Genomic DNA, 26,484 nt, shown 5'->3' on the forward strand with positions numbered 1-26,484 from the left:
GGGAGTATGGTCGTCTCAATCGCCGTAGATGTGGTTTTCGTTACGGTGGTCGATGTGCTGTTGACAATCGGCGTGCTTACCACTGTGGCCTGGAAAATGCTGTCAGCGAGTATCGCTTGCCGTTGATTCACATGAAGGTCTTACAGTCACAGTAGGAGTGAACGTTGTTGTAGCAGGCTCGCCAACAACAAGGCTGAACCTGCGATCGAAGGCGATCGGTTCAGCGTCACCATTGTTTGAGATGATCACGACTCCCCAACTGCCGGTGTGGAGATCGCTCTTGTTCACTGGACACGTGGATAGCTGCTTGGTATCATCTGGTTGAGTTGGCGTCTCCGTGCACTCCCACTCGTCTCCGGCTTCATCGTAGAGAATGTTGTTTGTGATGTCTTTCTGGCAGCCTATATCTTCGTTAGCTAATGTTGCAGATTGCAGGAATCCAATCTACTCACCCTCGAACGTCGACACAAACGTGAAGGGATCCGTCGACGAGACGTTTTGGAAGTAGGTGTTGCCTCCTTGGAAGTCAATGCCGAATGATGAGCATTTGGCTGCGACTGTAGAAGCCAGCAAGCTCACTGTTAGCGGTGATGTGAGTCGAGTGAACATTTTGGATTGCACGTCTGTTGAGAGATGGAAATACTGCGTGAAAGCAACAATGGCAGTATTGAATGATGACTTACTATAGTGTTGTTGTCATGCACGAGATCGGTAGACCGATCATCCACATTCTATACTCGGAACCGGCTTTCTTACCTCTCGTGCTGAGCACCAATTGCCAAGTTGAGTAGACCGCCTATACTGCTCGGAGGATTTGCTCTATAATCACAGCAGGGAACAAGCGAGGCAGAGTCCGGATGTGCCGCATCAACAGCGGCCAGCCGCAGCGTGGACCTCTAGGCTGGTAACGAGTATGCAGAGTCTTTCTTGCTCCTCCATGTGGCATGTCATCGGAAAGAAATCTCGTGTCGCCAAGCGCGTGTTGGTGTCGTGTAACGTTTACCACGTTTAGACCACGCAGGCTGGTGCTCCCTGTGATGGAAGGATCGACTTTTGTTCCTTCCAAGGCTGTATTGCGAGAGGATAACAATGGCAGCAACGTCTGCATCTTGGATGATGACATATATGCAGTGGGCAGCCTGATGGAGGATTTCCAGTGCATGAGGCTGTCTGCTGCTGAGCTGCATGCCGCCAAGGATAAGGCCTGTTCTTCATGGTCACAGTGCATGAGAAGAGTCCGCCGACGATGTACGTGGATCGGTATGAGTGGTAGCGATGGATGGATGCGCAACTTGTCATCGTATCGTGCCGTCTTGAATTGGCAACGGTTGCCAGACGTCGCATCAGCTGGCCGCGAAGGATGAGAGAGCGTGATGGTTGATGTCAGCCCAAGGTCCATCGCGTATTCTAGAGGTGCGGAACGACCGACACTCGCCGGCGACGAGTGAGCTGGTCTCATGGATCCTTCTCTTACGAAGAGACACAAGGCTCTGAACGGTCGCCCCGCTGCCGTGCGGTCGTGCGCTTGGCTGTGCGATGGCCTCGATTGAGTACTTTACTCGGCCCTCCGCTCGGATATGGACGAAGCGAAGGAGTTGGGCGAGAACGAGCAAGACGATCGCCGAACTCTGCACCTCGTCGTGTCAAATTCGTCGGACGGTCTCAGCGCGACACGCAAGACGATACTCTCCCTGTCTTTTGGATCTCTGATCATGTCACTGTTATAGAGAGCCACGGAGCGGAGGTTGGAGAAGTTCCAAGAGTGCGCCCCGGCGGAATGGCGGCTAAACTTTTCCTCAAACTCGCCTTCCCTTCCCTGCGCGACACATCTTCCTACTGTATCCTCACTACCTTACATCCTCATCAGACGCGACATCACGCCGCATCTCCCGACCATATGGTCACCAAGCGGAGAGCCGCGCTCGTGCAAGCCTCCACATACAGGCGAATCAGGCCATGCAAGGCTGCGTTGCTTTGACTAAGGTAGGAGATTAGGTGCTGAGCCACTGTAGCTACCCTCCTCGACAGCGAGAGTCCCATGGTCCTCGAACCGAACGATACACGCAGGGTCGTCAGCGACAGCAGCCTTGCTGCAATTCTCCGAAAGACTATAGACCGCATGCACGACTTCCGGACGATACATTGTCCGATTTGAGCTTTTCCGAAAGACCTTAATATAGACGCTGCAGGACCTGATCATCCCGGGGCTGGCGGAGCGTCATCCTATGCACACTTCGGCTTCATGGCAACGACCGCTCGACTCCGAAGGACGACGTGCTCACCGGTGATGTCGATACCAACTGAGCTATGTTTGGGTACAGCACGTCTACTCGCCATCGTGTTGCAAGGATACTGCCAATCCTTATGCGAACGCGAAGAAACAGATCCCTGTTAATAGTACAACTTCCTTGGGGGTCGCCTTACCTGGCTGCCAACAAAAGCAGAATGCGGAATCGAGATACAGCTCCATGGTCACATCCGCTAGATCATCCTACAAGCACGACTACACTGGTCGTCTGCTTGCTGACCGCCACTTTGGTCATCTCAGCACGATCGCTCCCACGAAGTCCTGCACAAGCTACGACTGTGCATCTCGATGGCTCTCGTAGGAGATCGAAGCCTGCGGAGCTCCGAACAGAGCCACAGATTTCCTGTTCGGGAGTGCGATGTAGTATCATCGTAGCGCCCACGTTGTGCGGCCTCGAGAACCCGATGCCAATCCCTCTGACGAGATCTTGGACTGAGCAAGTGGATATCGATATCGCTCCTGCGCAGCTGCAACGTGGCGAGGTTCAGCCTTGGCTCGCGAGTCGCAAGATTAGTCTGTATACCGCCTGGTATCTCGCGTGTATGTCTGGCTGACACCCTCACTTTCCCTGCATTGTGTGTTCCTGTCTTCACTCTAGCCTTCCAGTCCTGGGAACGAATCACCTACCCTCCGTGTGACAAGGGAGTATATATTGATCCCCATCGTGCATCGCAACGGATCTCCCACGCATGTTCGATTTGCATTCACCACACTCGGCATTAACATGAAACTCCTCACCAGTCTAGCGGCGATCGTGTCCGTCTCGCAGGCTTTCGTTCTGCCAGCAGAGCGTCTATCGTCCGAATTATCGACCATTGAAGAAAGACAGACCGCCGATCCAGAATGCGTTCACGGCCCACAGACTCGTCGATGCTGGTCTGGCGGGTACAGCGTCGCCACGGACTTCGATCTCAAGCATCCTGAGACTACTGTGACACGATCGTACACCTTGACGATAACAAACTCGACATGCAATCCGGACGGCAACGGAGAGCGTCTTTGTCAATTGATCAATGGTCAATACCCAGGACCAACAAGTGAGTTTCACAGTATTCTCTGAGAAGATTCCCTAGGCCGACGATCTAACAACGCCGTAGTCACTGCCGACTGGGGTGATCTCCTCTCCATCAAGATTATCAACAAGCTTGAAGACAATGGAACCGCGATCCACTTCCACGGCGTGCGCCAGCTCAATACCTGCGGTGCGGACGGTGTCCCAGGTATCACGCAATGCCCGATTGCTCCGGGTGCTGAGTTTACCTACTTATTTCGAGCGACACAATTTGGAACGTCTTGGTGCGTGAAGACCTTAGTTTGGACCGAGCCACGGACTAATGAGAGCTCAATCAGGTATCACTCACACTTTTCGAACCAGTATGGTGATGGAGTCGTTGGTGCTATGGTCTTCAACGGTCCAGCTACCAGCAATTACGACGTCGACCTGGGCCCATACTCCCTGACAGACTGGTTAGCTCAATTATCTTCTGCGTCGACCTCTTCACTCTGACACGCTTGGTCAGGTACTATGCCACGGCATTCGAGACTTCAATGCAGTCCATGATATCTCTCCAAACTCAAGGAGGTCCTCCGAAAGCCAACAACATCCTAATCAACGGAACGAACAAGAACGCGGCTGGAGGCGGAGCTTACAATGAAGTCACAATCACCAAGGGCAAGAAATATCGTCTTCGTCTCATCAACATGTCTGTCGATCAATACATGCGGGTCTCACTCGACGGCCACAAGATGACAGTCATGACATCCGACTTTGTTCCTATCAAGCCTTATGTGACGGAGACCCTGCTCATTGCTATTGGACAGCGCTACGACGTGGTAAGTCTTTACAGCCAAATCTCGTATTGACTGAAATCGCACTCACATCCTCCAGATCATCACCGCCAACCAAACCGCCGGCTCCTACTTCTTCCGCGTCGATCCCGCCGCCGACTGCTTCGCCGCAAACGACCACTTCGGCCGCGCAATCTGGACCTACTCCGACGTCTCACCTTCCACGCCTCCCGAAAATCCCTGGCCTGTACCCACAACCCAATGCCTCGAACCGTCCGAAATGGCGCCCTACTGGAAACAAGCCGTGCCATCCAACTCCTTCTCCTCCGACGTCACCCGTCTGAACGTAAACATCACCACGGGCGAATTCCTTCCGGACCCAGACACGATCGTGGTCTGGGCCATCGACGACCAAAACATCAACGTCAACTGGAGTCGACCGACCGTCTCGTTCGTCGACGAAGGCGACGCGGACTACACGCCCGAAATGCACGTCATGCATCTCCAGGACGAGGGCAAGTGGAATTACTACCTCATCCAGCAGACGGGCTCGGCGCCTCCGATCCCGCATCCGATCCATTTGCATGGGCATGACTTTTTCGTTCTGGGTCAGGGATCTACTGCGTGGGATGGGACGGCGACGCTGAATTTTGCGACGCCGCCGAGGAGGGATACGGCGACGGTACCGGGTGGAGGGTGGTTGGCGATTGCGTTCCCGTCCAATAATCCTGGTATGTTGATCGCTGTGTTCTGGATTTATGATGCTGTCGCTAATGAAATGTAGGAACGTGGCTCCTTCACTGCCACATCGCATTCCACATCGGCGAGGGACTAGGCATGCAATTCATCGAGGAGGCCGGAAAGATTGTGAAGCCACATGGATATGATGAGACGTGTTCCTCGTGGAGGGCGTACGAAAAGGGCATGTATTATCCCAAGCATGATTCGGGGCTGTGATGTACTCTGTGCTTTGATTCATAGATTTTTCTGCTCTGGGAGCAATGTCCTGGTAGATTGATGCTGTGGGCCCACGGGACACTTGCAGATACGGAATGGGAAGTATGCCGGAGGGAAGTCTCGCTTTTCCTGCATGTTGAAGGGCTGTAAGGATGATATTCATTCTAGCTCAGGCGATCCATCGGCATTTCTCGTACGCAGTCCCGGTCACCTGTAGACATGCGTACATTGATCGTACACGAATGCGGCACCGATTTCGACAGCCCATCTCTTACACTCGACGCTATCTGGTATCATCCTATCGCGGCCTCACCGCCTTGGGAACCACGGATCCGGACTTTCCTCCCTTGTTGCACTATTCTGCATCCTCGCAGCGCTTTCGCCTGTCTCTCTCTGTGCCTGCACCTCCTTCTCCCTCGCCTTCGCCGCCCTTTCCCTAGGTGTCAGACCATCACCGTCAGGAAGAACAGTCATACTCGGAGCACCGAGAGGATTGCGCCACGTGATGTTTGGGTCTGGCGATGGCGCGATCGAATTGTTCGGAGGACGGGGTTCCACAACAGGCGCAGCCAAAGCCGATGCCATCGATTGCGACGTCTCCGGCGCAGTCCACTGGGACAGCGAAGGCGAATTCGAATTCGAATTCGAGTCCTGAGTTTTAGCAGATCTGCTGGTGAACGTGCTGGTCACACGTCCCTCGTAGACGCAATCCCGTGTCAGCAGTCCCGACTTGATACACGCCGTACAAGGCTGCCCTTCGTCGCATTTCTTCTTTCCTGCTCTGCAGGCCATGCAGCTGACTTTTGCTCTCGCCCCGTTCGCACCGGGATTGACGAATTTGAAACCGCCGTTCTGACCCATTACACCTGTACCGTAGACAGGTGGCGTGTAGAGTTGGCCTGGTAGGCTCATCGTCGCGCCATTCCTTTCTATTGGTTTCAGTGTCGCAAAGAGGCCCTGACCCTTGGGATGAGAGGCGACAGGTTGTCCTGCTTTCGGCGCTGGTGCTGGTTTTGTTGGTCGAGCTTGCGCTGGTCGAGCGTGCGTCGGTGTGTATGGAGGTGGATATGGTGAAGGATATGGGAGGCCGCCTCCTGGCGTCTGTCGATTGATAGGAACTGGAGGTGGGACTTGCCAGGACGGAAGTTCGTAGTTGACGGGAGGTGGATTGGTGTTTTGAGATTGTTGAGGCGTGGCGTTGGAGCTGGTCGGGAAAGGAGGGGACTTATCATCAGAGACGTTGGCAGATGAGGATTGGCGGAGGATGTCGGCAAGGGAGAGGGGTTTAGCTGTTGAAGCGATGGGTGTTGAAGACTTTGGTTGACCGCGCTTCCGTTTCAATGGACGTTCAATGTTGGAGCCGGAAGGTGGAGCATCTCCGTACATGGGCTGGTCGTACATTTCTGCATAAAACTTCGAATAAGCAACGACCGGTAGTGATATGTTGCCTAACGAGAACGTACCTGGATTCTCAAACCCGTGCGCCTCAGCACTCACAGCCGGGGCACGACTATTATACAGCCTCCTTGACCCAGGCGGCGGCCGTTCCGGAGGCTTTCTCTCCGCGACCGTCGAATGAATCGCATAGTGTCGATAGTATACATCCACCCTCTGCCTCGCCGTGCTGAACTTGACGCTCACACTGCCCTTGCAATCATATGTCGGTTTGCGTGGACCACGACTGAATTCTCCACCCTTCAAGTGCTTCGCCGTGCGCTGGTATCCATTTGCGTGCCGATCTTTGTTCTGCATGCTGTCCTGACAGATGTACGAGAATCGTGACCCTTCTTCATCCTTGGCCGCCCAGGCGTTGTTGAAGCTGTACCGGAATCCGTCGATGGCTTCGAGGGCTTGGATTATACCTCGCGAGGCGGCGCGCTGGACGATGGCACGCTCCTTTGGCGAGGCGACGTTGACGATTGCAGATATCGGAGCCTGCGGATATGCAATATCGTTAGAAGCAGGGCTTCCGTCTGTATTCGGAACCGTATAGCTCGTCTTGAATTCCGCGGGCAAGTCCTGCTCCCCGCCGTCAGAGTAAGGTCCGACTCCGGGTCGAATGAGCGGCACGATCGCATTGCCGCTGAGGGAGAGTTCGCTGGTCGTGCATGCGGGAGCATCGCTGAGAGCGGCGTCGGCACATTCGTTTCGGAGGGCGTTGGAGAGATCGACGAGGGAGTCGAAGCTGCCGTAGTGGGAGGTGGGTCTGACGAACACTTCTTGTCCGACGCCTGGATAATCCGAGCCTCCGCCAGCACGCGAGCCGAACGAGACTCGTGTGGAGGACATTGTCGTCAAGTCATTGTGGGAGTGCTACCTTATGGTGGTCTGAACTCGGTCGTGGTTGCGTTGGAGTACGCGCCTCTGGACCCTGGTCGCGCAAGCACAGATGCAGTTAGCGTGACATAGCATGAATCGAAAGGCTCAAACAGTATGAGGGCCTCCATGCAAAAGGATTGTATTGAAAGGCCGGACGAGAGGCGAGCGATCAAAGCAGACTCTTAGGAAAGAGCAAAGAACAGTTTGGGGTATCTGAATAAGTCCAACGCCTCGCTAAATCATGCAGCGAACGATTCCTCCACCAAGTCTCTTCCTGTATGCCATGCCGTCTATCCCTTGTAGTTCTTACAGCCAACACTGACCACCTCCTGCCGCCCCTTTGCATCCACGACCATCGCCGTCAGCCTTCCTCCCGCCACGCAAGCGGAATCCAAACCCTTCGACCAGCGGTTCAGCTGCAAACCCTCATGACTATCGTGCCCATAGATGACAACCTGAGGTTTGAAGTGGCTATGCTTTTTCTTCTTGCCAAAGAAGCTCTTCCACAAATCACCGAACCACATGCTAGGCTCCAAGTCGGGAAGGCTCTTGATCTCCCCTTCCAACTCGAAGAGCGTGGACTTGAAGCCTTCCATCGACGCTCCCTTGAAAATTCTGGAGTTGTACCAGTTCCATACATCGAACCAAGGCTTCTTATCCTTTTCCTTCTTGTCCGCACGTAGCACGCTCGGAAGGTGCGTCTTGCGGTTGATGCTCCGCATATTCATGACGAAGTACGGGTCCTGCTTCTCCAGCTCCACGCCGGGGACCAGGCCTGCGTGAACCACCAGGATGTGCTCGGCGATGGGACTGTGCCATTTATTCGTTGGTTTTGAAGCGAGTGGCAGAGAGGGAATGTGTAGCATCAGCGGCATGTCGCGCATGTAATCCAGATGCTTAGGCTTCAGCTTCTTCAAGAGCTTCCGATCTTTCTTTGACCCCTTCGATCGCAATTCCTCAACTTCGTCATCTGTTGTCTCCATCTCTCCATCTACGAGCATGCTCTTGGCAGCCACCAGTAATCGGTCTTCATGGTTACCTCTCACGCTCGTAGCATTCAACCTGATCAGCTCGTCCAGTACGCCAACATTGTCGGGTCCCTTTGACACAGTATCTCCCACCAACACCAAGTGGTCCAAATCCTCGTTGAAATCGACCTTCCGCAACAATTTCAACAATTCCTTCTTACATCCATGCACATCTCCAATGAATACAAGCCTCCTCTTTCCTGCTTCGTCTCCCGACCCACCTGGCAACAGCGCCGGATCCAGCCTCTTCATCCGCGTGAGATCCGGATCGGTGTAGTGTTTGCCTGCTTTTGCGACTCCATACGTCCCGTTGGTCTGATCGAGAAAGCCCTGCTCGTAAGCCCACTCTTCTTCCATCGATGGCCGCACGTGTTGTGAGAAGATGTAGAACGTCGCCACCACAAGGAATATCGTGAACGCGATGAGACGGCGTATACGACGTGTGGTGGACAGATTATCGCAAATGATCTGGTCGTGGTCTTCAAGGTCGGCAGGTGTGTGTGCGTTCTGCTGCCATTTGTTGTCGACTTGGTGGATGAGAGGGAACTCCTCGGCGCTGGGCGGAGGCGAACATGTCGTGTGACCCGGCGGTGATGTGGCGGCCGCCTGTAGATTTGCTTGGAGCTGGCTCAAGGGCTGGTCGTCGTCGCCGAGACTATTGAGTTCGCGGCCCATGGTTGCGACAGGCCGTCCGTCGTCTTCGCTGTTTCGCTCGGGCTCTGACGGTCGTGGTCTATGCAGTGCAACTCCGGGTATTGGGCGGCGCTCAAGGTTGTATCATCTGCGGGAGAAGTCGAGAATTTGGACGCAAGGTAAAGTACGGTACGAAGTACATGCGACGCGAGCGCATGCGGGAAAGTGTAGGACGTGCAAAACTCCCGGGAGTTTCACGAAGCGTTTGGAGAACGACGTCACCTGCACACTGGACTGACTTGCGCACGTGAGACTTTGACACGCTGCCAGTCGCTGCCAGGACTCAACAAAGCATCGCGGACGACGACACTCTTCTCCCACCGGAATGCGCTCGACAATGAGACTTCCCTTGTCATCCTCACGCCTGCGACGGCTCGAGAGGTATCGGGCCACCTCCGTGCTCATGGTCGTCCTCTGGACACCATTGGAAGTCTTCGTCCGCCCGACAACCATCCAGTGACCATCACCACGGATGAATGCAGATGCGACGGGTACCGAGAGATTGAGCATCCACCTTGACAAAGCGATACTCTCCGAGTATCTGCATGGAACTACGAACCGTCAACTCTTCAGACTTCGACAAGGACAGGACTTCTTTCATCAGGGTGGAACTGAGTCATTCCACTGACCATCGTCAAGAATGACACTGGGCGGCAGGTGCAAGCTGAGAACGGTTTCAAGCTTTCGAAGCTCTCATGCATACGTGTCAGAGCCTCGAAGCTTCGTCGTCGAACGCAGCGGAGGCGCATCAAAACATCGTCAAGATTACACGCAGAGTGACTCGGTGAGACGAACCCGTTTCCTCAGATTGCGGGAGCAGGCGGCGAGATTGCGTCTTGCCAGAACGTGATGCTCGTACTCCGAAATCGCCGTGTTCTCGTTATCTTCATCTCATTGGTTCTCCTCCTCGTCCTTGCTTTCGCAAGAATTCACATCTTTCTTCGCGGCAACAGCAGTGACACTCCTCTACATTACCTCTTCCAAGACGGCGAGCATGACACGCATTTCATCGGGAGAAGTGGAAACTATAATGGGTATCCGTAAACATGTACCGCGAACAGTACACGACCGGCTCCGGAGCGAACACTCACAGCGGGCAACGAGAATATTTCACGACGATAATTCAGTCGACACGCTTCCAAGGACCGGACCAGTTCATCCATTAACATAGATCTGATTAGTACAGTACACAACATGCGCGTTCCGGAAGACTGTGCATCCAGAATAGACTCGAGCATACTTCACTTGAGAGGCGGCGGAACCTCCTCGCCCGCGGAAAGCCTCGGATCTTTGGGACACGCCGTTGCTGCGTTCGATCTGAGTCCGCTGGCTCGTCGATTTCCCACCAAAGAATGGAACAGGAACCCGCCTACAATGGACGATAATTTCATCGAACGGGGGAAAATTTATCGAACGCGAGCATCAAATCCCGTTGAGATCTGGATGCGATTGGCTTGACCTGACTGTGCTGGGGTTCGTGGTACTCCTGTATGCCGTCTCACCTCTGAAACTCCCTCATGGGTAGACGTGCTAGCAACATGCTCGACAGGCCCTGGAGCGAGCAGGACGCCTCGACTGAAGAATGTCATCTCAGCGCCACGACAAATATATCTCTGGAGGCTCTGCGCTCGGCTCCGGATCGAGAAAAATTCCGACTTCCAGCTCGATGAACCCGGCTGCACTCTGGCGGCGATATCCATTGCCAAAGCTTAACTCGACCATCGGCCGGTTGCACAGCATCTGATGGCCACTGTTCAATGACTGGCAATTTTTCTTCTTGGTGAGGATGCGCACCAGTAATCAGAGCCCGATCTGTGTGTCTTCTGGGGGCCTTGTACCATGATATTGCCGCGAAACGGGTCTGGTCCAGGAGTTGGTGCTCTCACTGACGTCGCCCTATTGCTGACATCTGTTCGTCCCGCAGCCTGACGTACGCATTGAATTTTTTCATCGTCATATCCGGCGTCGCGTTCATGGATCTCCTGTCACATCGCATGCCGTGCGAATCCGGTATTCAAGATTACTGCTGCGCCATGTCCGAAAGTTTGCCGCCGGTTGTGAACGCAGCCTGTCTCGTGCAGACAGGAACGGTGCAATATTCCTATCATAATTAATGGTGAAATCCGTCCTGTCAGAGAGATTGTATTCGACGAAATACCAGCGATCTTGAATGTCTCGCCCTGGGGACATCCTCTGGACTGCAAGTCGCATATGAGCTGACAAGGAATAGCTCGGCCAGCTCGCCAGGTCGTCCTTGACTTGTGCATCCGTCGTGGTCCGGAAATTCCACGCTGACATTGAACATTTGCAGCGCGCAGATTGAGATCAGCGCTGCGCCGTGTTCGGCGGGTTCGGCGGAGTCTGGTGTCAAGGAACAGCACTATCAACTTGACAGGCTCCCATGACTTCTTCGTCCGCTTCACGCTTAGAACTACTGTGAGTATGACACTCCAATATCACATTGAAGCGCCCCGTGTCGCTCCTACTCATCGTCCAGCATCGTCCAACATCTCCTTCTCTCCACTTTCCATCCTCCAACTCTTTTGACGTACGTCAACATCCAACGTTCAACATCATCTCCTACCTCACCAACAAGCAAACGAACATGAAGTTCGCGATCTTCCTCGCTTCCGCCTTCCTCGCCCTCTGCGCTTCCGCGAACCCCGTGCCGGACTCGTGCTTGAGCCAGTGCGGTGGGGAAGATCAAATCCCTTGCGAATGCGTACGACCTTTTCAGACCTTCTTTCTATGTATGAGATCAAGACTGATGTTGGTACGCAGTGCTCTCCACCTTACTGCGACATCGGTGGTGGCGGTCCACCAAAGTTCTAGAAGGATGTAACCCTTCGAAGCAGAGTAGCAGTTCTGAATCGACTGAACTCTTCATCCTCCACTCTGCTGCACACGGCCATTGGAACAACGATCATACCGCGCATTCATTTTCTGCTGCTGCTTCAGCGACATCTGCTTTGCAAATAAAACGCTCCCTTCGACTGCTGGCACGGACCGAAACCACTTGGCGCAACATCACCATCCAATCGAGAGCGAATCGAAAACACGACCAAAAAAACATCAAGATGAAGTTTTCCTTCCCTGACCAGATGTTCACGGAACGAACACAAACCCCAAAAACATTGGCACGGAATCTTCCTTCCCCAACAATGATTCACCAATCATTGATCCATCAAACCGTCGGACCGTCAAACGAAACATCGACATGGACTCCTCCGCCCTCATCACTCCGGCTCTTCTCGCCTTCTGCGCGTTTACAGACCAAGTATGAGGGAAATGGGACTACGACTGCATCGAACATGACAAAAGCACTGGCTGGTTCATTACCAAAATCGCATGGATCAGTCTGATGCAAGACATCTGGCTTGTTTGGCTCATTGACGGGTCACACGGAGGAGGATGGCGGAAGGACGTCTCTCGCCGGTCATGGATTGAAAGTTTGTATTGTTAACGTGCCTCGCTCAACGATTTGGTCTTGTTTGGCGGCAACAGACTTGCGATGATTCACCAAAGCTTGTTCATTCGTGAAGCAAACGTGAAATGTGGCGAACGAACTATGCATGATCCTCTTGACTGTTAACGTGTCTTGCCTTGTCCCCTGGAAGGCTGTGATATCGTCAGGACAATATACTCAGCCCTCGTCCCATCGTACTTCAAGCAATCGTACCTTTTGCGCTACAGGCGGAACCTAAACACTCCCCTGGCCTAAAAATCGTGAGAGAAGACAACGTGATAATACGGCAATGGAGTAATTGGAACTCGTAGAACGGATAGCATAGACAATATGATACACTTTTCAATACAGGACTTTTGCTCGACGTGGATCTTCACACACGCATTGAAGTACCCCAAGCTCCTCACTTCGGAGGAGAACCACAGCGACATCTTCCTCGACCACAATAGGTACAATACAGCTCACCCATCTCATCGCCGAAGAAATAACATAGGTCTCACTTCAACCCCTCCTGCGGCCCTCGTCCCTCCCCACCTGCACCTCGTCCTCGAAGACATAATTCACCCTTCGAATCTTCCCAGCACTCCGGCGATCGCTCTTCGGTCCCCTCGGAACCTCCACCTCATCTGCCGCGGCGTCTCGTCCACGCTTGCCCAGCGCCGACGTTGAAGTATGAGTCGACTGTCTCCGCTGCGCTTCGCGAGCCTCGCGGCCTTGCTGGGCGAGAGCGCGTTCTTGGGCGTAAGGGTCTAGAGCGGCGGACTCGGTTGGTTTGGAAATCTTGCTGGCTTCGCTGGCTTTGGCGCGGCTGGAATTACCTGAGCCTTTGATTTTGAAGCCGATTTCGTCGGATGGTGGTTCGATAATGGTGCGCGTGGGCCGCTCTTCGCGAGTGCTGTGTCGGCCGTCATCGCGGGATGAGCGTTCGTGGCGGGATGAGCGATGGTTGGAGGAACGATCTTTGTCTTTTCGATCACTCTCGCGATCATCGTCATCGTCTCGGCGGGAGTGCTTACGACTGCTTCGTCGACTGTCTTTGTGGTCATCGTAGTCGGCTTCGCGCTCGTGATGGGATTTGCTGCTCTTCCGACGGGAGGACTCGTGGTCTTCCTCCTTCTCGCGGCGTCGACGGCGATCTTTGCTTCGATCGCGGTGAGAGCGGGATGAGCGGTGCTTGTCGTCGTCGTCTCGATGGCGACGGTGACCATCGTCAGTGCGAGATTCGGAGCGAGAGCGGTATTTCTTCCCGTCGGCATCGTTGCCCTCGGCTCGGTGTTGGCGACGTTCGCCATCTTTGCGGCTGCGTCGAGAAGATTCGTGATCGCTGCCGGGTGATCGGCTGCGTCTTCGAGATCCGGTCCGCGATGACGGTCTGTCACGCTCATGTGCAAGACCATTGCTATCACGGTGGCTGTCCTCGTTGCGGACGCTGCGGGCGTGCGACTCAGGACGAGGAGTAGGCGTAGAGTTCGTCGGCTTCTGCTGCTGGGCGAGAGATATTCCGGACCAGCCAGTGTTAGGGAGGCCCTGCAAGAAAGCTTTGGGACCCTTGGGAGCATTGATGGGCGGTGCTGGTGCAGGCGCAGGTGTCAACTCCGTGGCGTCGCCGCGGGAGAAGCCGCCGTGTCCACCACGACCGCCACGAGTGCCTGCATGCCCGCGGTTGTTGAAGTTCGTCTGGTTGTGGCCGAAACCTTGCGAACCTTCATCGTACTGCTGGAGAGCGTCTCCGGGCTCGGTGTGGACCACCGATTGGATTTGGGCCAGGCCATCATTTGGTCTGGGTGGGTCGCCATTGCCATTTTTGTCATCGTCAAGGACTGCGTCTTCTGAGGGTCAGCAATGTTCGAAAGAGTATGAGAGCAGTCGACCTTACCTTTTGCTGAGGTTAGCTCTCCGTCGCCAGACTCCTGACCCTGCTCGGCATTTTCACCTGCGGAATTAGTATTCTCATGGCTGTTAGTATCTGCGGCCGCGGACTTCTCGTTGGCACTCGTCTCTGCATCTTCGCCATTCGCCGCCGACGGACGGTTCACAGGATCGTATGTGGGCGACGCACGACCGGCGGCCGCGGCTGGATCGACCGCATTGGAGCCCGTGCGCTCGCGCTGGAAACCTCCCGGATTCTGTCCCGGTCCAGTGGGAATATTTTGTGGTTGTTGGTTATTGTATCCCCCGAACTGATTGTTGAAGCCGCCGTTGTTGTATTGATGCTGCGGCTGGTTGCCCCAACCACCACGACCGCGGAACTGGTTACCTCGACCACCTCTGTTGAAGCGTCCGTATGGGCGACCGTAGCCGCGATCATTAGAGAAATTCTGTCGGTGAGCAGGGCCGTAACTTGATTGAGAGTATCCTCCTTGATCATGAGAAAATCCGCCCATGCCATTCATGCCGTTGCCGCCCATGCCGTTCATCCCAATTGGCCCTCCCATTCCTCCCATATCGCCGCCGAAGTTTCCTCCGAACATCATTGACGGATCCATGCCCATGCCTGCCATGCCTGCCGTACCGTTCAGCCTGGAAAGGGCGCGAGATGACGATTGAAGAGGTTGAGACTTACCCATCATGTTCATGTTCGGCATACCCATGCCCCAGGCGCCCATATTCATCATCGGGTTGAATCCATTCATTCCGTTCATCCCGTTCATCGCGTTCATGCCGGGCATACCGGTCATGCCGCCCATGCCCATCATGCTGGGTCCGAAGTTACCAAACTGGTTATTATTGAAGTCCATGCCTTGCTGTTGTTGGTCCATCTGCGTATTGGCATCGGAAGCATTGAAACCTTGCTGGTTTGAAATCCCGGCTTGAGCAGCTTGTTCGCTTTGACGCTTCTGCATTTCCTCGGGCGAAGGCATATCAACATTTATTGTGACACCATCATCCTCGTACTCGTCCTCATCATCGTCCTCGTCTTGTTCGTCACCAACACGCTGAGTGCCATCACCGTTAACCTCGTCGGCGCCTTCATCGTTTCCACCACCATTTGCAATGCCTTTGCCATTGATCGTGACTGCCTGCTCAGCCGCGGTAGCCTGGAGAGTGAGATGGTCAGTACAAGAGTGACAATTCGCAAGTGGGTTTGAATGAATGCTTACCTCGAGACTCGGTGTTGCCCTTTCGCCATCATGAGCAACAGATTTCTGCACAGCAAGTTCCGGGACCACGCTCTTCTCACCACCAGCTCCTGCAGCTGTGGACTCTTCGGTTGTAGGCGTCGGAACCACAGCAGTGTTCTCGGTTTTCTCCGGCTCTTGCACTTGGCTCGCAGCCTGGCTTTCCAGCTCCTTGGCTTTCTTCAGTTCAGTCTTGAGGAACGCCTTGACAGTCAACTGTAAAGACTTCGCGGTAATGCAGGAATCGGCCGAGAATGGAGAATGGTCGCAGATCGGGCACTCGGTGGCAGTCATCGAAGTGTGGCCTGGGAGCCATGTCAGCTATGCGCCTTTCCAGCGCCGATGCGTGACACTCACAATCATGACAGATGGTATTGTCGCAGCAACATAGGCGCATGGCGCCCATTGCTAGCTTATCACAGGTAACACATCGTAGCTTCTCGGGTATCTGAGCTGGGACAAGAGAGCTACGATTTGGTCAGTGACGCGCTCCAGTGTGTTGTGGTGAAGCTTGTCAAGGTATACGCACCGGCCCAGCTTCAGCGATTCGGGATCCATTGCAGCCATGGTGTGTCGGTTGAAAGGGAAGCGGGCGCAGGCAGCTGCAGCCACGGAAGAAGAAGCCGCAGCTCAGTCGGCGTCGGTCGTCGTTGCTGTCCTCATCGGCGGTGATGATGGTAGAGGAGCGGCGATATCGAGAATGAGTGAGTCGGCAGGAGGATATCGATGTGCGCGGAGGGGAGTGTTTGTCCGTGGTTGATGAAGATTCGGAGGCAGCGTTTCCATGTTCAGTCGCGTGCTGAAGAAGTGGTGGACCCTTGTCGAAAGCCGAACCAGTAGAATACCGCGCTTGGCATGAAATCGACATTAACCTCACTTCACAAATGCCTCATTCACTTGAGTACTTCATTGGAATAGCGATTGAAATGCTCAAATCGGACGTCAATTTATCTGCTTTCTTGCATGTTGCATTTGTTGCGTTGCAAAAATGATGTCTTAATCAAAACATTGAACGGAGACGACGTCAATATATAGACTCCGTGCTCGGCCGAATAAAGTTCAGGTTGTCGACCTCACCTCTCGCTTCGCTGGCTATGGCAGAGCAACGCTTCGACATAGCATTGTACACATTTCTGCGGCCATGATCCTTGGCCAGATAGCATGGCTCGATTGCTTTGCCTTTCTGGTATTCCTCGCGCCGCAACTTATCATTCACGTGGGCCTGTTCCGGACAGCATGGGTTGGCATTAAAGCATTGCCATTCTTACGTCAGTACTCCCATGTCTATCTACATCGGCAAGATATACCAAACATTTCTGACGCGAGAAATAGTACTTCGACTACCACACAACCTCATAAGAGAACGATACTTCACCGCCAAGAAGAACAGATCTCCATTCGTGCAGCGGGCGACACTATTCCAAGATCTCGTCATCCGAGTCGTTCGATATGCTTTCTCGGACATTCCCGCCGCGGTCGGCAAGGTCTTTTTCAGCAAATGGGTGGCCTTGCCGTTCATCAAGATCCGAATGTTACGGCACGGTATCTGGAAGAGTCCTATTTACTGGCGTGAGGTGAACGAGGTACAACTCACAAGCCCGTTCGATCGCCCAAACACAAGCTAATCGCTCCATCTCTCACAGGACGGCCGTAAAGGCATCTACGCCATCCACGATAGCTCCCGCCGTCCCGACATCGTCGTATATTACTGTCACGGCGGCGGCTTCTCCATGGGTTCTTCCTTCTTCTACCTCGAATTCCTGCTCGTCTGGTTGACTCTCCTCAAAAACGCCGGCTACGCCAATCCAGCCCTATTCGCTCTCGAGTACACTCTCGTCCCGACTGCGACTTATCCGACTCAAGTGCAAGAAGCGCTAGCAGGCTACAAATACGTGCTCTCGCTCGTCGACTCACCCTCTCAAATATGTGTGTCCGGCGACTCGGCCGGCGCCACGCTGATTCTGAGCTTGATGCTCTGTGTATCCGGATATTCAGGCCTGAAGAACAAAATGCCAGGTCTTGCGGTCATCATCTCTCCTTGGGCAACGATCATCTCGCCGAAGAACAAGAACACTGCATCCGACTACCTGAATGCGGAGAGTTTACATCTCTACGGTACGCAGTACATCGGCGAGAACGGCTCGCAAGACAATGCGTTGGTGTCTCCGGGAACTTGTACGGATCTGAGCTGGTGGCGGCGAGCGAGTCCCAGTCAGGGATGGTACTTCATCTATGGGTCGGAGGAAGTGTTTGCGCCGGAGACGAAGGATTTAGTAGCGAGATTGAAGAAGGCCGAGGTGACGGTGGAGGAGCACGAGGAGGAAGGGTGGATTCATGCATGGCCGGTGGTGAAGCTATTTTTGTGCAATGGGCAAGAAGAAAGATTGAGTGGGTTGAACAGGATGGTGGCTGTCATGGCTAAGAGGATGAACAGGCGTAAGGCGGATTGATGTGTAAAGGAATGAATCCATGTATGAATTGAAGAACAAATTTGCTACTTCCATCAAGTCGCGCAGTGACTGCTCGGTGCGCAAGGCCCACGAGAACTGACGATGTCCTTGCATTGCCCATCTACAGAAGCCAATCAGAACGTAGGGCAATCGCCCCTTCTACCATCAAGTCTGGACGCTGAGAAGTACGACCTTTTCGATCTCTGCCGCGAGTGCATCCATTCTCACGAGCGACACCCAATCGGCGCTCGTCATTTTCGTCTCAGCACGGTCCTCCGGATTCTCCAACCAACGTCGCATGGAATAGCTCAATTCTCCTTGAAGACCTGCCATCCTTGAATGCGGGAGACTAGGTCGTTTTGCGTTCGAAACGTTGTCGGAGTCCAAGCGTCGACGCGGAGCGGTCGTGATGCCTCTGCGGAGTCCAGTACTCCCAGTGTGGGTCGAGCAGGAATTATCTTGAGTCTTACTGGCCGAATAATTGTGGACAGGCTTGTCGGCGGAACCAGCATGGTTTGTCCCAGTCGGAAGGCAACTGTTGTTCGCCATGGAACTGCACAATGGTCAGTGGTCAATGCCGGAGGTGAGCAGAGAGTCGTGACATACGAGGACATCCTCGTGTCAAGGCGCCGAACAAATGCTGTCCGGAGTGAACTTGAGGGATCGGAGTATACGACAGCTCGTGTACTGACTGATGTCGTCAAAACTCGAACGAGGATTGAGATGTTGGCAACAGTGCCGAACGCGGTTCATGTACGAGCAGCCTGGCATCTTCACTTCGGCGGCACGCCACACTAACTTGCCATCAGCCTGGTCATTCAACTGATAATGTGACGATGTTGATGCATAGCCAAGTTGCCGTGCAGCGTAGTGATATATCCCAGTACGACCATGAATCGTCGGTGCGACCGTGATCCTTAAGCAAGACAAAGGATGCTGCGGAGGGGGCATCGAAGTGACCAACCACGGAGCCTGGCACTCTCGCCTATCGAATGTGCATAAGCACAGCCGAACGAGCGAGGGCAACGGGTGGAAGGAATGGGGCCGACATGGAAGACAGACGCCGGGAACTGAGCCGACAGTCGGGACATGATTGCCGGACGCGGTCACCGGGAATAATGACACAGATGCCGCGAGGCTCTGGCACTTCGCAGCCCCAAGCGCCGGCCCGAGCTCCCCGCAGGAGACTGGATAATAAATGCGACCGCATGCAGTAGCGAATGCAAGGCAATTGTCCCGGAGTTTCGGACAACAAGATGTGGCGGAGCGTGGGATGATGAGGAAGATGCCGTCAGACACGGCTGCTGCATGTGATTCTTGAGGACGCGCTGTTTACGCCCGATATTCACGGCTAAAATTGGTATAACAGAGATAGAATGGTCGGAAAGGACGAGTCCCTGTATTTGCGTGAGCTGGAATAAGCAAGGGCCAGAGAATCTAGACCGGCCTCATATTACCCGTGTTGGCAGTCAACATCACCCTCACGACCGGAACACCTTCACCTTCTGCCTGATGCTCTTCCTGCACACAGGACAAGCTGCATGTGTTCTCGGTCTCGTCCTGTCATGCGCCATAGTCGGAGAGTGCTGATCACTGCACCATTGGCACATTGTTAGATGACCGCAGGGAAGCATCGCAATTGTTGCAAGCTGGGAGTAGCAGACTTGACATTCGAGCTTCAGCGTCATCTGCTCGTCTGTCATGGGCTGCTCCGGTCTACCAGAGTCCTTCGCATCCAGTCCACGACTCTCGCCGTCTGACTCTACGTCTGACTCGGATAAGGTCACAGCAGGCCGACCGTCGTTGGTCATGGGACGTGAGACGTCTCTGAGCGAGTCTCGGAATCGACGACTTGACATCGTCTCCGCCGGGACGAAACCATTCTGTTGAAGCCGTTCATAGGCTGCACGGGTCTCGGCATCGCGGCTCGCCATCTGTTCGAGAAGAGCCGTGGGGCCTGCATTCATAGCCATCCGCCCAGCAGCAACAGCTACGTTCATCGTGGCCCTTCGTTGCGTATCGAGCTCAGATCTGGAGTTGTCCCCTTGGCGAGCGGCCTCTCGTCTCTCATCATCCAGGGTAGCACGCCGACTACTTTCATCGATCGTGAGATCATTTGGATCTTGCTCATGGATGTGCCGTGCGACTTCGAAAGTAGGCTCGTGCCCGAGCATCGATAAAAGAATCCGTCGATCAGGCTCGCTTCGATCGCCTCGCTGAAGTCTGTACAACATCGCAAGCTGCTCCGGTGCACTCAGGCCCGACATCCGCCGTAATTGCGCACTCATTTGAAAGGCCTCCGCCATGACCTCGACGTCATGCACTATGATGAGCCCAGATGAAATTAAATCAAATGCGTCCGACGTGAAAGTGATCTGCTCTCCTCGCTCGCGTCTGCGGCGGTTCCTCTCTGCTGGTAGACCGACACCCCAGATCAGGGACGTGTTGGACATGATGTTCTCGATAGACTCGCGAGACGACGTGTCCAAGCTGTTCGTCTCAAGTTGAATGAGGAGATATGCCACCGTAATTGAGTCAAGCTCCTGGACCGCTGGTAGTTCCAGGACAACGCTGCGCAGACCGTCCGGATATGACAAGGCAGATAGGACGAAGACGGCGTCCAGTCCGCGGTCGTTGTTGTTCGTCGGATCATCGTCCAATTGCTGTCCCGGTGGTCCAGCAACGACTGCAGTGTCCGCTAAGATGTCTCTCGAATTTCTCGCAAGTGGCTCATCAGCCGGACCAGGCTCTGTTTCCGGTGCCCCATTGATCGCAAGCGAGGAGTCCCGCTGGTGTCTGCCATTTCCCCGGGGAGTCATGGGCGAGTCGCTGGCGGCAAGGCCGTTTGCAACATCTGCCGATGTCTCTTCCTCTGGCGCAGAAACCCGCTCCTGACGTTGCAGGAGTAGCGAATAATACTCTTCCAGCTCATGTCCCTCTTCTCTGGAACTCAAGCCAGACCGTGGGTAGATGCCAATCATATTGCCAGTGGCCTCTTGTCGAGACCGCGCGGCGCTGCGGCCGTCAGCTCCAAGCGGCCGTGGCACGCCCCAAACATCCCTCTCTTGCTGTTCCAACTCCATCAATCGCGCAACAGCTGTCTCGCCTCCAGACCTTGCTTCATCTGTGAGTACCTGTCTTAAAGTACGCTCTTCTCTCCGCACTTCTTCTGCGGCGCGGAAGCGCTCAATTGCTCTGTCGAACATGCCGCCAATCGGAGATTCATAGTTCTCGCCTTGGGCAACGACTTCCTCTCGGGTGCCAAACGTGCGCATGTAATTCTCCGTTGTTCGCTGCTCGTTCTGTACCTGCCGCAACCGCGACTGTGAGTGGCGAAGCTCCTGCTCAGCGAGATCCAACTCTCCTGCGGCTTGATCCCGGCTTCTGCGGGCTTCCTCGACATGCTGTCTGGCCTCGTCGACTCGGCTCTGAATGCTTGTAAGAGTGCGATCGTTCTGTGTCATCGGAATGTTGCTGGCCAGCGTGTTGACGCTATCAATTGCTCGTTGCGCCTCTTCGTGCGAGGGTACTCCTGCAATACTGTCGAGGGTACGTCCGAGATCTGACAGCTGGTGTGAAGCTTCCGTGTGGTCTGGCACACCCTCGCCGAGATCACGCAGCCCAGAGACCACACGTTCGATGCCACTGCGCATCCTGTGCAGCTCCCGACGCAAAGCCGCCACTCGGCGAGCCTGATATTCACGATTACGAGATCCAGCGGCTACCATGGATTGTGCGTGGACATTATTGTTCTGAGGTTGCATGTGGGCTGCGGAGTCCTGTTGTTCCGTCGGCGAAGCGCCACTACGGCGAGCTGGCCTCTCCTCAGCAGCTGCAGCCTCGAAAAGCTGGTCCAGAGTCTGATCAAGTGTGGGCCCTGACTCAATGGGTTGTTCATCCGTCTGTTGCTCTCGAGCTTGCTCTCGTTCTCTTTCTTCCATTTCGCTGCGTTCTCTTCCAGCACGCAGTTCCTCCAACGTTCGCGGTAAACAGCCTGGTGGAACGTCTTTGAAGTCCTCTCCCAGCACGGCAACTCGCTCTTCGCTTCCGTCATCTCTTTTGACTATTCTGTGGCCTTGGTGGAACTCATACCAGCGATTGAGGAAGTCGGTACAATCTGGTACTTCCGGTATTCTGGTTTGGGCCGTGCGAAGACCCGAGGCTTCCACTCGATTCTGCCAGAACTCTTTGCAAAACCAGCAATATCTTTGCCATCTTGTCCCACGAAGTACGAATCCAACGCCGTCGATGTACGTGCTGTATGATGCCGAATGCCCTCGCTCATCGTAGCAGGCGCAACACTCACCTATTGAGGACAAGCGACAGCTGGACGGTAGTTTGTGGCGGCAGTAAGAGTCCAGGACTGGATCTCCGCCCGTCAGTGTGCCCATTGCGTGCCAACGTAACGTTTGTACCTCGCTGGAGGTGCGGCGGGCAATCGTGATGTCGTCGAGTGCTGACTAAGCGATGCAGCTTCCGACCCGAGACCCTGGGTCGGAGAGAGCTCCGAATGACCTCTCCTCTCCTCCTGTCCAGAGTTACATGCGAGTCTTCCTCGCCTTCATTCACTTACACCGCTCTGGCCGCACTAGTTGTTGGCCGACGACATGTCGATCATACGATCTCCGCCCACGCTCACGCCATGCTTCATGTTCTGAGTTTCGCAAGACTCCCAAGCGATGTCACGCTCCCGTGATTCCATGGCTATGTCGCACGAGGTCTCTCTCAGGATAATAGAGCCTGCAATTTGGAATATCGTCCCTGCCAGGTCCTTGTCCTTGTGCCAACTCGAACGTTCGGACAGACTCGGTCCCTGATCGCCAACATGTGCTGTGCGATTTGCTCTGTCGTGACGCATCGGGAAGGACTCCGACAAACTGAGCTCTGTTCGGAGTTATCTGGCCAACAGTCAATCAGGAGGTTGCATCTCGATCATGCAAGGTACTTGTGTCAGCTTGTATTCGTGGCTACGTTTCGCCCGGATCAGGCTGAGCCACGATACCAAAGTACAAAGTCCTTGCGGCACAGCTCAGCCCTGTACGGGAAGTGGAGTGACGTCCGCCATCGCCACGATCGTGCGCCTGCGGCTGGCTGCCGATGCCAGGAACCGGTATGTTTCCGGAATCACGCGGTGGAATCGTTCTCCCCGCTGCAGAAGCAGGCTCCATGGCCAGCCGTAAAGCAACGTGCGTGCGGACTTTCACGAGTTGTGTAGCACTGCACCAGCCGCCTCATCACCACCAGCCACAAATACTCGGCCGGCTGCCTTGTGATCTCCAATGCACGCAGGAGGCCATACTCAAAAAGTGGCGTGCATGATACTGGTCGCTGGAGCGGCAGCCCGGAGTCTCGTCATCATACCCAAGCCCGTGGTACTCAATACGGCTTCGACAACGGTACCGCGGTTCGTTCGCTTTGATCCATCGTTCGCGCAATCAAAGGGTAACCATGTCGGCCTCATGACCTACTGGCACTTGTGGACCCAGCTTCCTGGGGCTTGACTCCGACATGTTGCTAGTTTGCGTATGGCGTGAAAGAGTCTGCTTTTCTGCTTCGCCAAAGCCAAGCTTATCGGGCTCATTACCTGACTTCAGGACCTCCAATCGCTTGCAGTACACTGCATTGTGGGCGGATGGACCTTCAAGTCCGAACGAGGCACAATGTTCCGCCACTCCCGGGCTCCCCATCCGGGCACATTGAGTTGTGTTTGCTTGCACAACTATCGTCAGATTTGAGTCATATTGCTGTGAAAGTCCCGCACGGGGACATGACTTCCGACATTTGTCACTGACAGCGTCACAGTTATCGTCTCATCACCTGGCATGTTTCGATAAGCGACGGCGAGGTTCCCGTTCCTGACGTTGCGGAGCACCCATGGACAAGCGATCGACGGAATCTTTCATTTTGCCTGGGGAGTACTGTGTCTCGAGACTCGTTCTTCTGGAGGCGAGACAGCCAACTGCCTTCCTCTGTGCTGCCTCGGAATGAGCAAGAATTCCTGAATGTGCTCGCCGGCACCTCCATCGTCACCTTCCAATAACGATGAAACTATGGTAAAGCAAGCAGAGTTCCGAGCTTATGAGCAACGTGCCATGTATCTTGAAAGTAAATGAGAGCTGGCCTTTGCGTGACCACCGGCGGAGGTCCGTCGGCGCAACACTACTTGAGCTGGGTGACCACTGCAGCGTAGCTTCAAATCCTTGAAGTACGTCAACTAGGCTCGAAGAACAGGTCAGCAGTCCTTACATATAAGAGCACCATGTCCCACTGGAGGAGAAGCCAGCATACTAGTTGGCACGCGTCCTCCGACAGCTCGAATTCCTGTCACATCAATCACGATGGCCGTTACAATGCCTTCCAAGAACTCTTCGCTCGAGAAAAAGGGGCACGATCCGAGGTCATTACTCTGAGCTTCACAAGCATATCCTTGGCTGACGATGCTGCTTTTAGAACCCTAGAGCTACTGCAAGGCATGGGCGCCCAGTTCACAAAAGACCAAAAAGCGGACAAGAAGGCGCAGGACATCGCGAAGAAACCGGCTTGTACTGTCAAGAACACGCATTCTGTGAATACAAGTGTTCGGCGTAAATGACCCCATGGTCTTCGAAGTGAGGGGCGTCTTTCAACAGCTGTGGACAGTGCTAATCCTTCAGTAGCCTCCCGATACCTTGATGGTAAACTCTGGGAAGTTCAATTGACGTACAAGCTGGACAGTCGTCTGACGATGAACAATCCCACAACAACGGCCGTAAGAGCACAAGTCTTATCATAGATCGGTTCTGTAGATGTATCGTTGACTCAAAGTTGGCAACAATCAGCGAGGGTCGGGCAATGCTGCCAATCTACTTGGAACGTGTCACGTGTGCTCCCTTATGTTCACAGCAAGTACTTCTAGACATTGCTAGCGCTGAGTAATTCGGTAACTATTCTCCTAGTCCTCCATGAGAGTACTACAATCGCATAATGTAGGCTCAAACTGAGATTTCGTGGGAGGTTGGTTAAAGATCTTTTCGCTGAATGTCTGACTCGAGCTATCAAACTGTTCAATCATCTTGATTGAGAACTCCATGCGAACGATGGCAACACGACACTGCGCTCTGGTTGCGACTTCATTCATCGGATCACCGTGACCAGCATCAGCTATAGCGCTCGCCTCCAGATTCGTCAGACGTGTCCAATGGTGTTAGCAAGGCGCCTGCAGAGCGAACCACGGCAGATCCTTTGCTGTCTCGCACTTTGCTTGCTTCAGCTCGGCCCGCTCCATCTGCCCACGCTCCAGAGGTAGGTAGTGCGCCGGCATGTTTCAGGCTCGCAAGAATCCTCTCCAACTCAATCTGCTGATCTCGCCGCCTGGCAGCCGTCGCGAACTCCGTCCCAGGTACGTTTGCTTTCCCACGCAGCCAGCCATCGTCGGCAGCCGTGAGAATATCTCCTTCGCCTGCCTCGCTCGCCTCGCGCTCGGCTTTGACTTTGAAGTACGCATCATGGCGGACGCTTTTACCTCTAGGCATGAGCTTTGCTGGACGTATTCGTCGATGAGCCGAGACTGGACGGCCGATCCAGGATTGCTTGTCGATCTTGCCCATGTACCAGCCGACCACGTTGGCGTATGGGTCACGGAGTTGACTGCGAGGGTTCGTCTCCCAGAGGGCGACGGCGCGAGCGTAGTTGTTCTCATCGCCTGTGAGCTGGTCAGTGGCTGCGATGAAAGCAGTGAAGTTCTGTTCAGCTTACGCATATCAAGCGCGAGGTTATAGTCCAAGTCTGTTCTTGCCTTCCACCTAGCGTGGCGGCTCCCGATGCGATCAGTCCGCAGTTGTTTGTTCGTCGCGGTGCGGGACAAGGACTGTCGCACCCGGCAACCCAAGTCAGCGTATTCGGTGTAAATTCGATAGGTATTGCGCTGGGTGCTGAAGCTGTACATGTTCATCCTCATTGTTTTGTATTTGTTTGCAAGGAACGAAGGGCGTCTAGTAGTAATTGTCAAAAGGAAGAAGATGATAATGGCGTTGAATGGTCTTTCCAGAAGACTCCGTGAATAGAAAAGTGAATGGATGTATTGAAGGAAGAGGACGATGATTCTATGTAGTGCGGCGAGACACACGGAGACGTCTCGAAGATTTCTTACGGGAGAGACGGTCAAAGACAAAGCATTCCTTGTCTTTGACTAGCATGATTCTGTCCAAAATTAGTGCAATTTGTCGACGGCAAGTAGACAAAGGACTACTCGGCCAGGTTTGGAGACAGCATTTCCAGAACTTCTCACAGCTTTACAAGTCCAGTGAGAAGCAGCGTCAACGGCAGCCGACTACAGCCTTTCCCCCAGCGAAGACACAGCACTCTAGTCGGGCAGCTC

At 54.2% G+C, this 26,484-nt stretch overlaps 10 protein-coding genes across 10 annotated transcripts; 3 read left to right on the forward strand and 7 right to left on the reverse strand.

Moving 5' to 3' along the window:
• Window positions 1–102: 102 nt before the first annotated feature.
• On the reverse strand, window positions 103–609 carry MYCGRDRAFT_38680 (uncharacterized protein; the record flags this gene model as incomplete). Its single annotated transcript, XM_003854222.1, has 2 exons — window positions 103–416; window positions 453–609. 2 exons carry the CDS (start codon window positions 607–609, stop codon window positions 103–105), a joined length of 471 nt encoding a protein of 156 aa, XP_003854270.1.
• Window positions 610–3,032: 2,423 nt separating this feature from the next.
• MYCGRDRAFT_38161 (putative multicopper oxidase, type 1) lies at window positions 3,033–5,053 on the forward strand (the record flags this gene model as incomplete). The annotated part of the gene is made up of 6 exons (XM_003853968.1): window positions 3,033–3,345; window positions 3,406–3,604; window positions 3,659–3,775; window positions 3,829–4,141; window positions 4,197–4,827; window positions 4,881–5,053. The coding sequence occupies 6 exons, from the start codon at window positions 3,033–3,035 to the stop codon at window positions 5,051–5,053; spliced, it is 1,746 nt and encodes a 581-aa protein (XP_003854016.1).
• Window positions 5,054–5,362: 309 nt separating this feature from the next.
• On the reverse strand, window positions 5,363–7,346 carry MYCGRDRAFT_108793 (uncharacterized protein; the record flags this gene model as incomplete). The annotated part of the gene is made up of 1 exon (XM_003854221.1): window positions 5,363–7,346. The coding sequence occupies one exon, from the start codon at window positions 7,340–7,342 to the stop codon at window positions 5,363–5,365; it is 1,980 nt and encodes a 659-aa protein (XP_003854269.1).
• Window positions 7,347–7,662: 316 nt separating this feature from the next.
• On the reverse strand, window positions 7,663–9,075 carry MYCGRDRAFT_92002 (uncharacterized protein; the record flags this gene model as incomplete). Its single annotated transcript, XM_003854220.1, has 1 exon — window positions 7,663–9,075. One exon carries the CDS (start codon window positions 9,073–9,075, stop codon window positions 7,663–7,665), a length of 1,413 nt encoding a protein of 470 aa, XP_003854268.1.
• A 3,985-nt stretch (window positions 9,076–13,060) lies between these two features.
• Window positions 13,061–16,390, reverse strand: MYCGRDRAFT_108794 (uncharacterized protein; the record flags this gene model as incomplete). The annotated part of the gene is made up of 6 exons (XM_003854219.1): window positions 13,061–14,379; window positions 14,436–15,062; window positions 15,123–15,597; window positions 15,661–15,983; window positions 16,036–16,145; window positions 16,208–16,390. The coding sequence occupies 6 exons, from the start codon at window positions 16,243–16,245 to the stop codon at window positions 13,061–13,063; spliced, it is 2,892 nt and encodes a 963-aa protein (XP_003854267.1).
• A 429-nt stretch (window positions 16,391–16,819) lies between these two features.
• Window positions 16,820–18,128, forward strand: MYCGRDRAFT_70297 (uncharacterized protein; the record flags this gene model as incomplete). The annotated part of the gene is made up of 3 exons (XM_003853969.1): window positions 16,820–16,946; window positions 17,011–17,261; window positions 17,322–18,128. The coding sequence occupies 3 exons, from the start codon at window positions 16,820–16,822 to the stop codon at window positions 18,126–18,128; spliced, it is 1,185 nt and encodes a 394-aa protein (XP_003854017.1).
• Window positions 18,129–18,226: 98 nt separating this feature from the next.
• MYCGRDRAFT_103882 (uncharacterized protein) lies at window positions 18,227–18,619 on the reverse strand (the record flags this gene model as incomplete). The annotated part of the gene is made up of 1 exon (XM_003854218.1): window positions 18,227–18,619. A coding segment is annotated over one exon (183 nt), but the record flags the coding sequence as incomplete, so codon positions are not given.
• Window positions 18,620–19,609: 990 nt separating this feature from the next.
• Window positions 19,610–22,519, reverse strand: MYCGRDRAFT_108796 (uncharacterized protein; the record flags this gene model as incomplete). Its single annotated transcript, XM_003854217.1, has 1 exon — window positions 19,610–22,519. One exon carries the CDS (start codon window positions 22,517–22,519, stop codon window positions 19,610–19,612), a length of 2,910 nt encoding a protein of 969 aa, XP_003854265.1.
• A 1,034-nt stretch (window positions 22,520–23,553) lies between these two features.
• Window positions 23,554–23,830, forward strand: MYCGRDRAFT_103884 (uncharacterized protein; the record flags this gene model as incomplete). Its single annotated transcript, XM_003853970.1, has 1 exon — window positions 23,554–23,830. The coding sequence occupies one exon, from the start codon at window positions 23,637–23,639 to the stop codon at window positions 23,826–23,828; it is 192 nt and encodes a 63-aa protein (XP_003854018.1).
• A 1,434-nt stretch (window positions 23,831–25,264) lies between these two features.
• MYCGRDRAFT_92006 (uncharacterized protein) lies at window positions 25,265–26,052 on the reverse strand (the record flags this gene model as incomplete). Its single annotated transcript, XM_003854216.1, has 2 exons — window positions 25,265–25,809; window positions 25,863–26,052. 2 exons carry the CDS (start codon window positions 26,050–26,052, stop codon window positions 25,265–25,267), a joined length of 735 nt encoding a protein of 244 aa, XP_003854264.1.
• Between the last annotated feature and the right edge of the window lie 432 nt (window positions 26,053–26,484).

This window comes from Zymoseptoria tritici, chromosome 3 (assembly GCF_000219625.1).
Source record: "Zymoseptoria tritici IPO323 chromosome 3, whole genome shotgun sequence".
Classification (NCBI taxonomy): Eukaryota; Fungi; Ascomycota; class Dothideomycetes; order Mycosphaerellales; family Mycosphaerellaceae; genus Zymoseptoria; species Zymoseptoria tritici.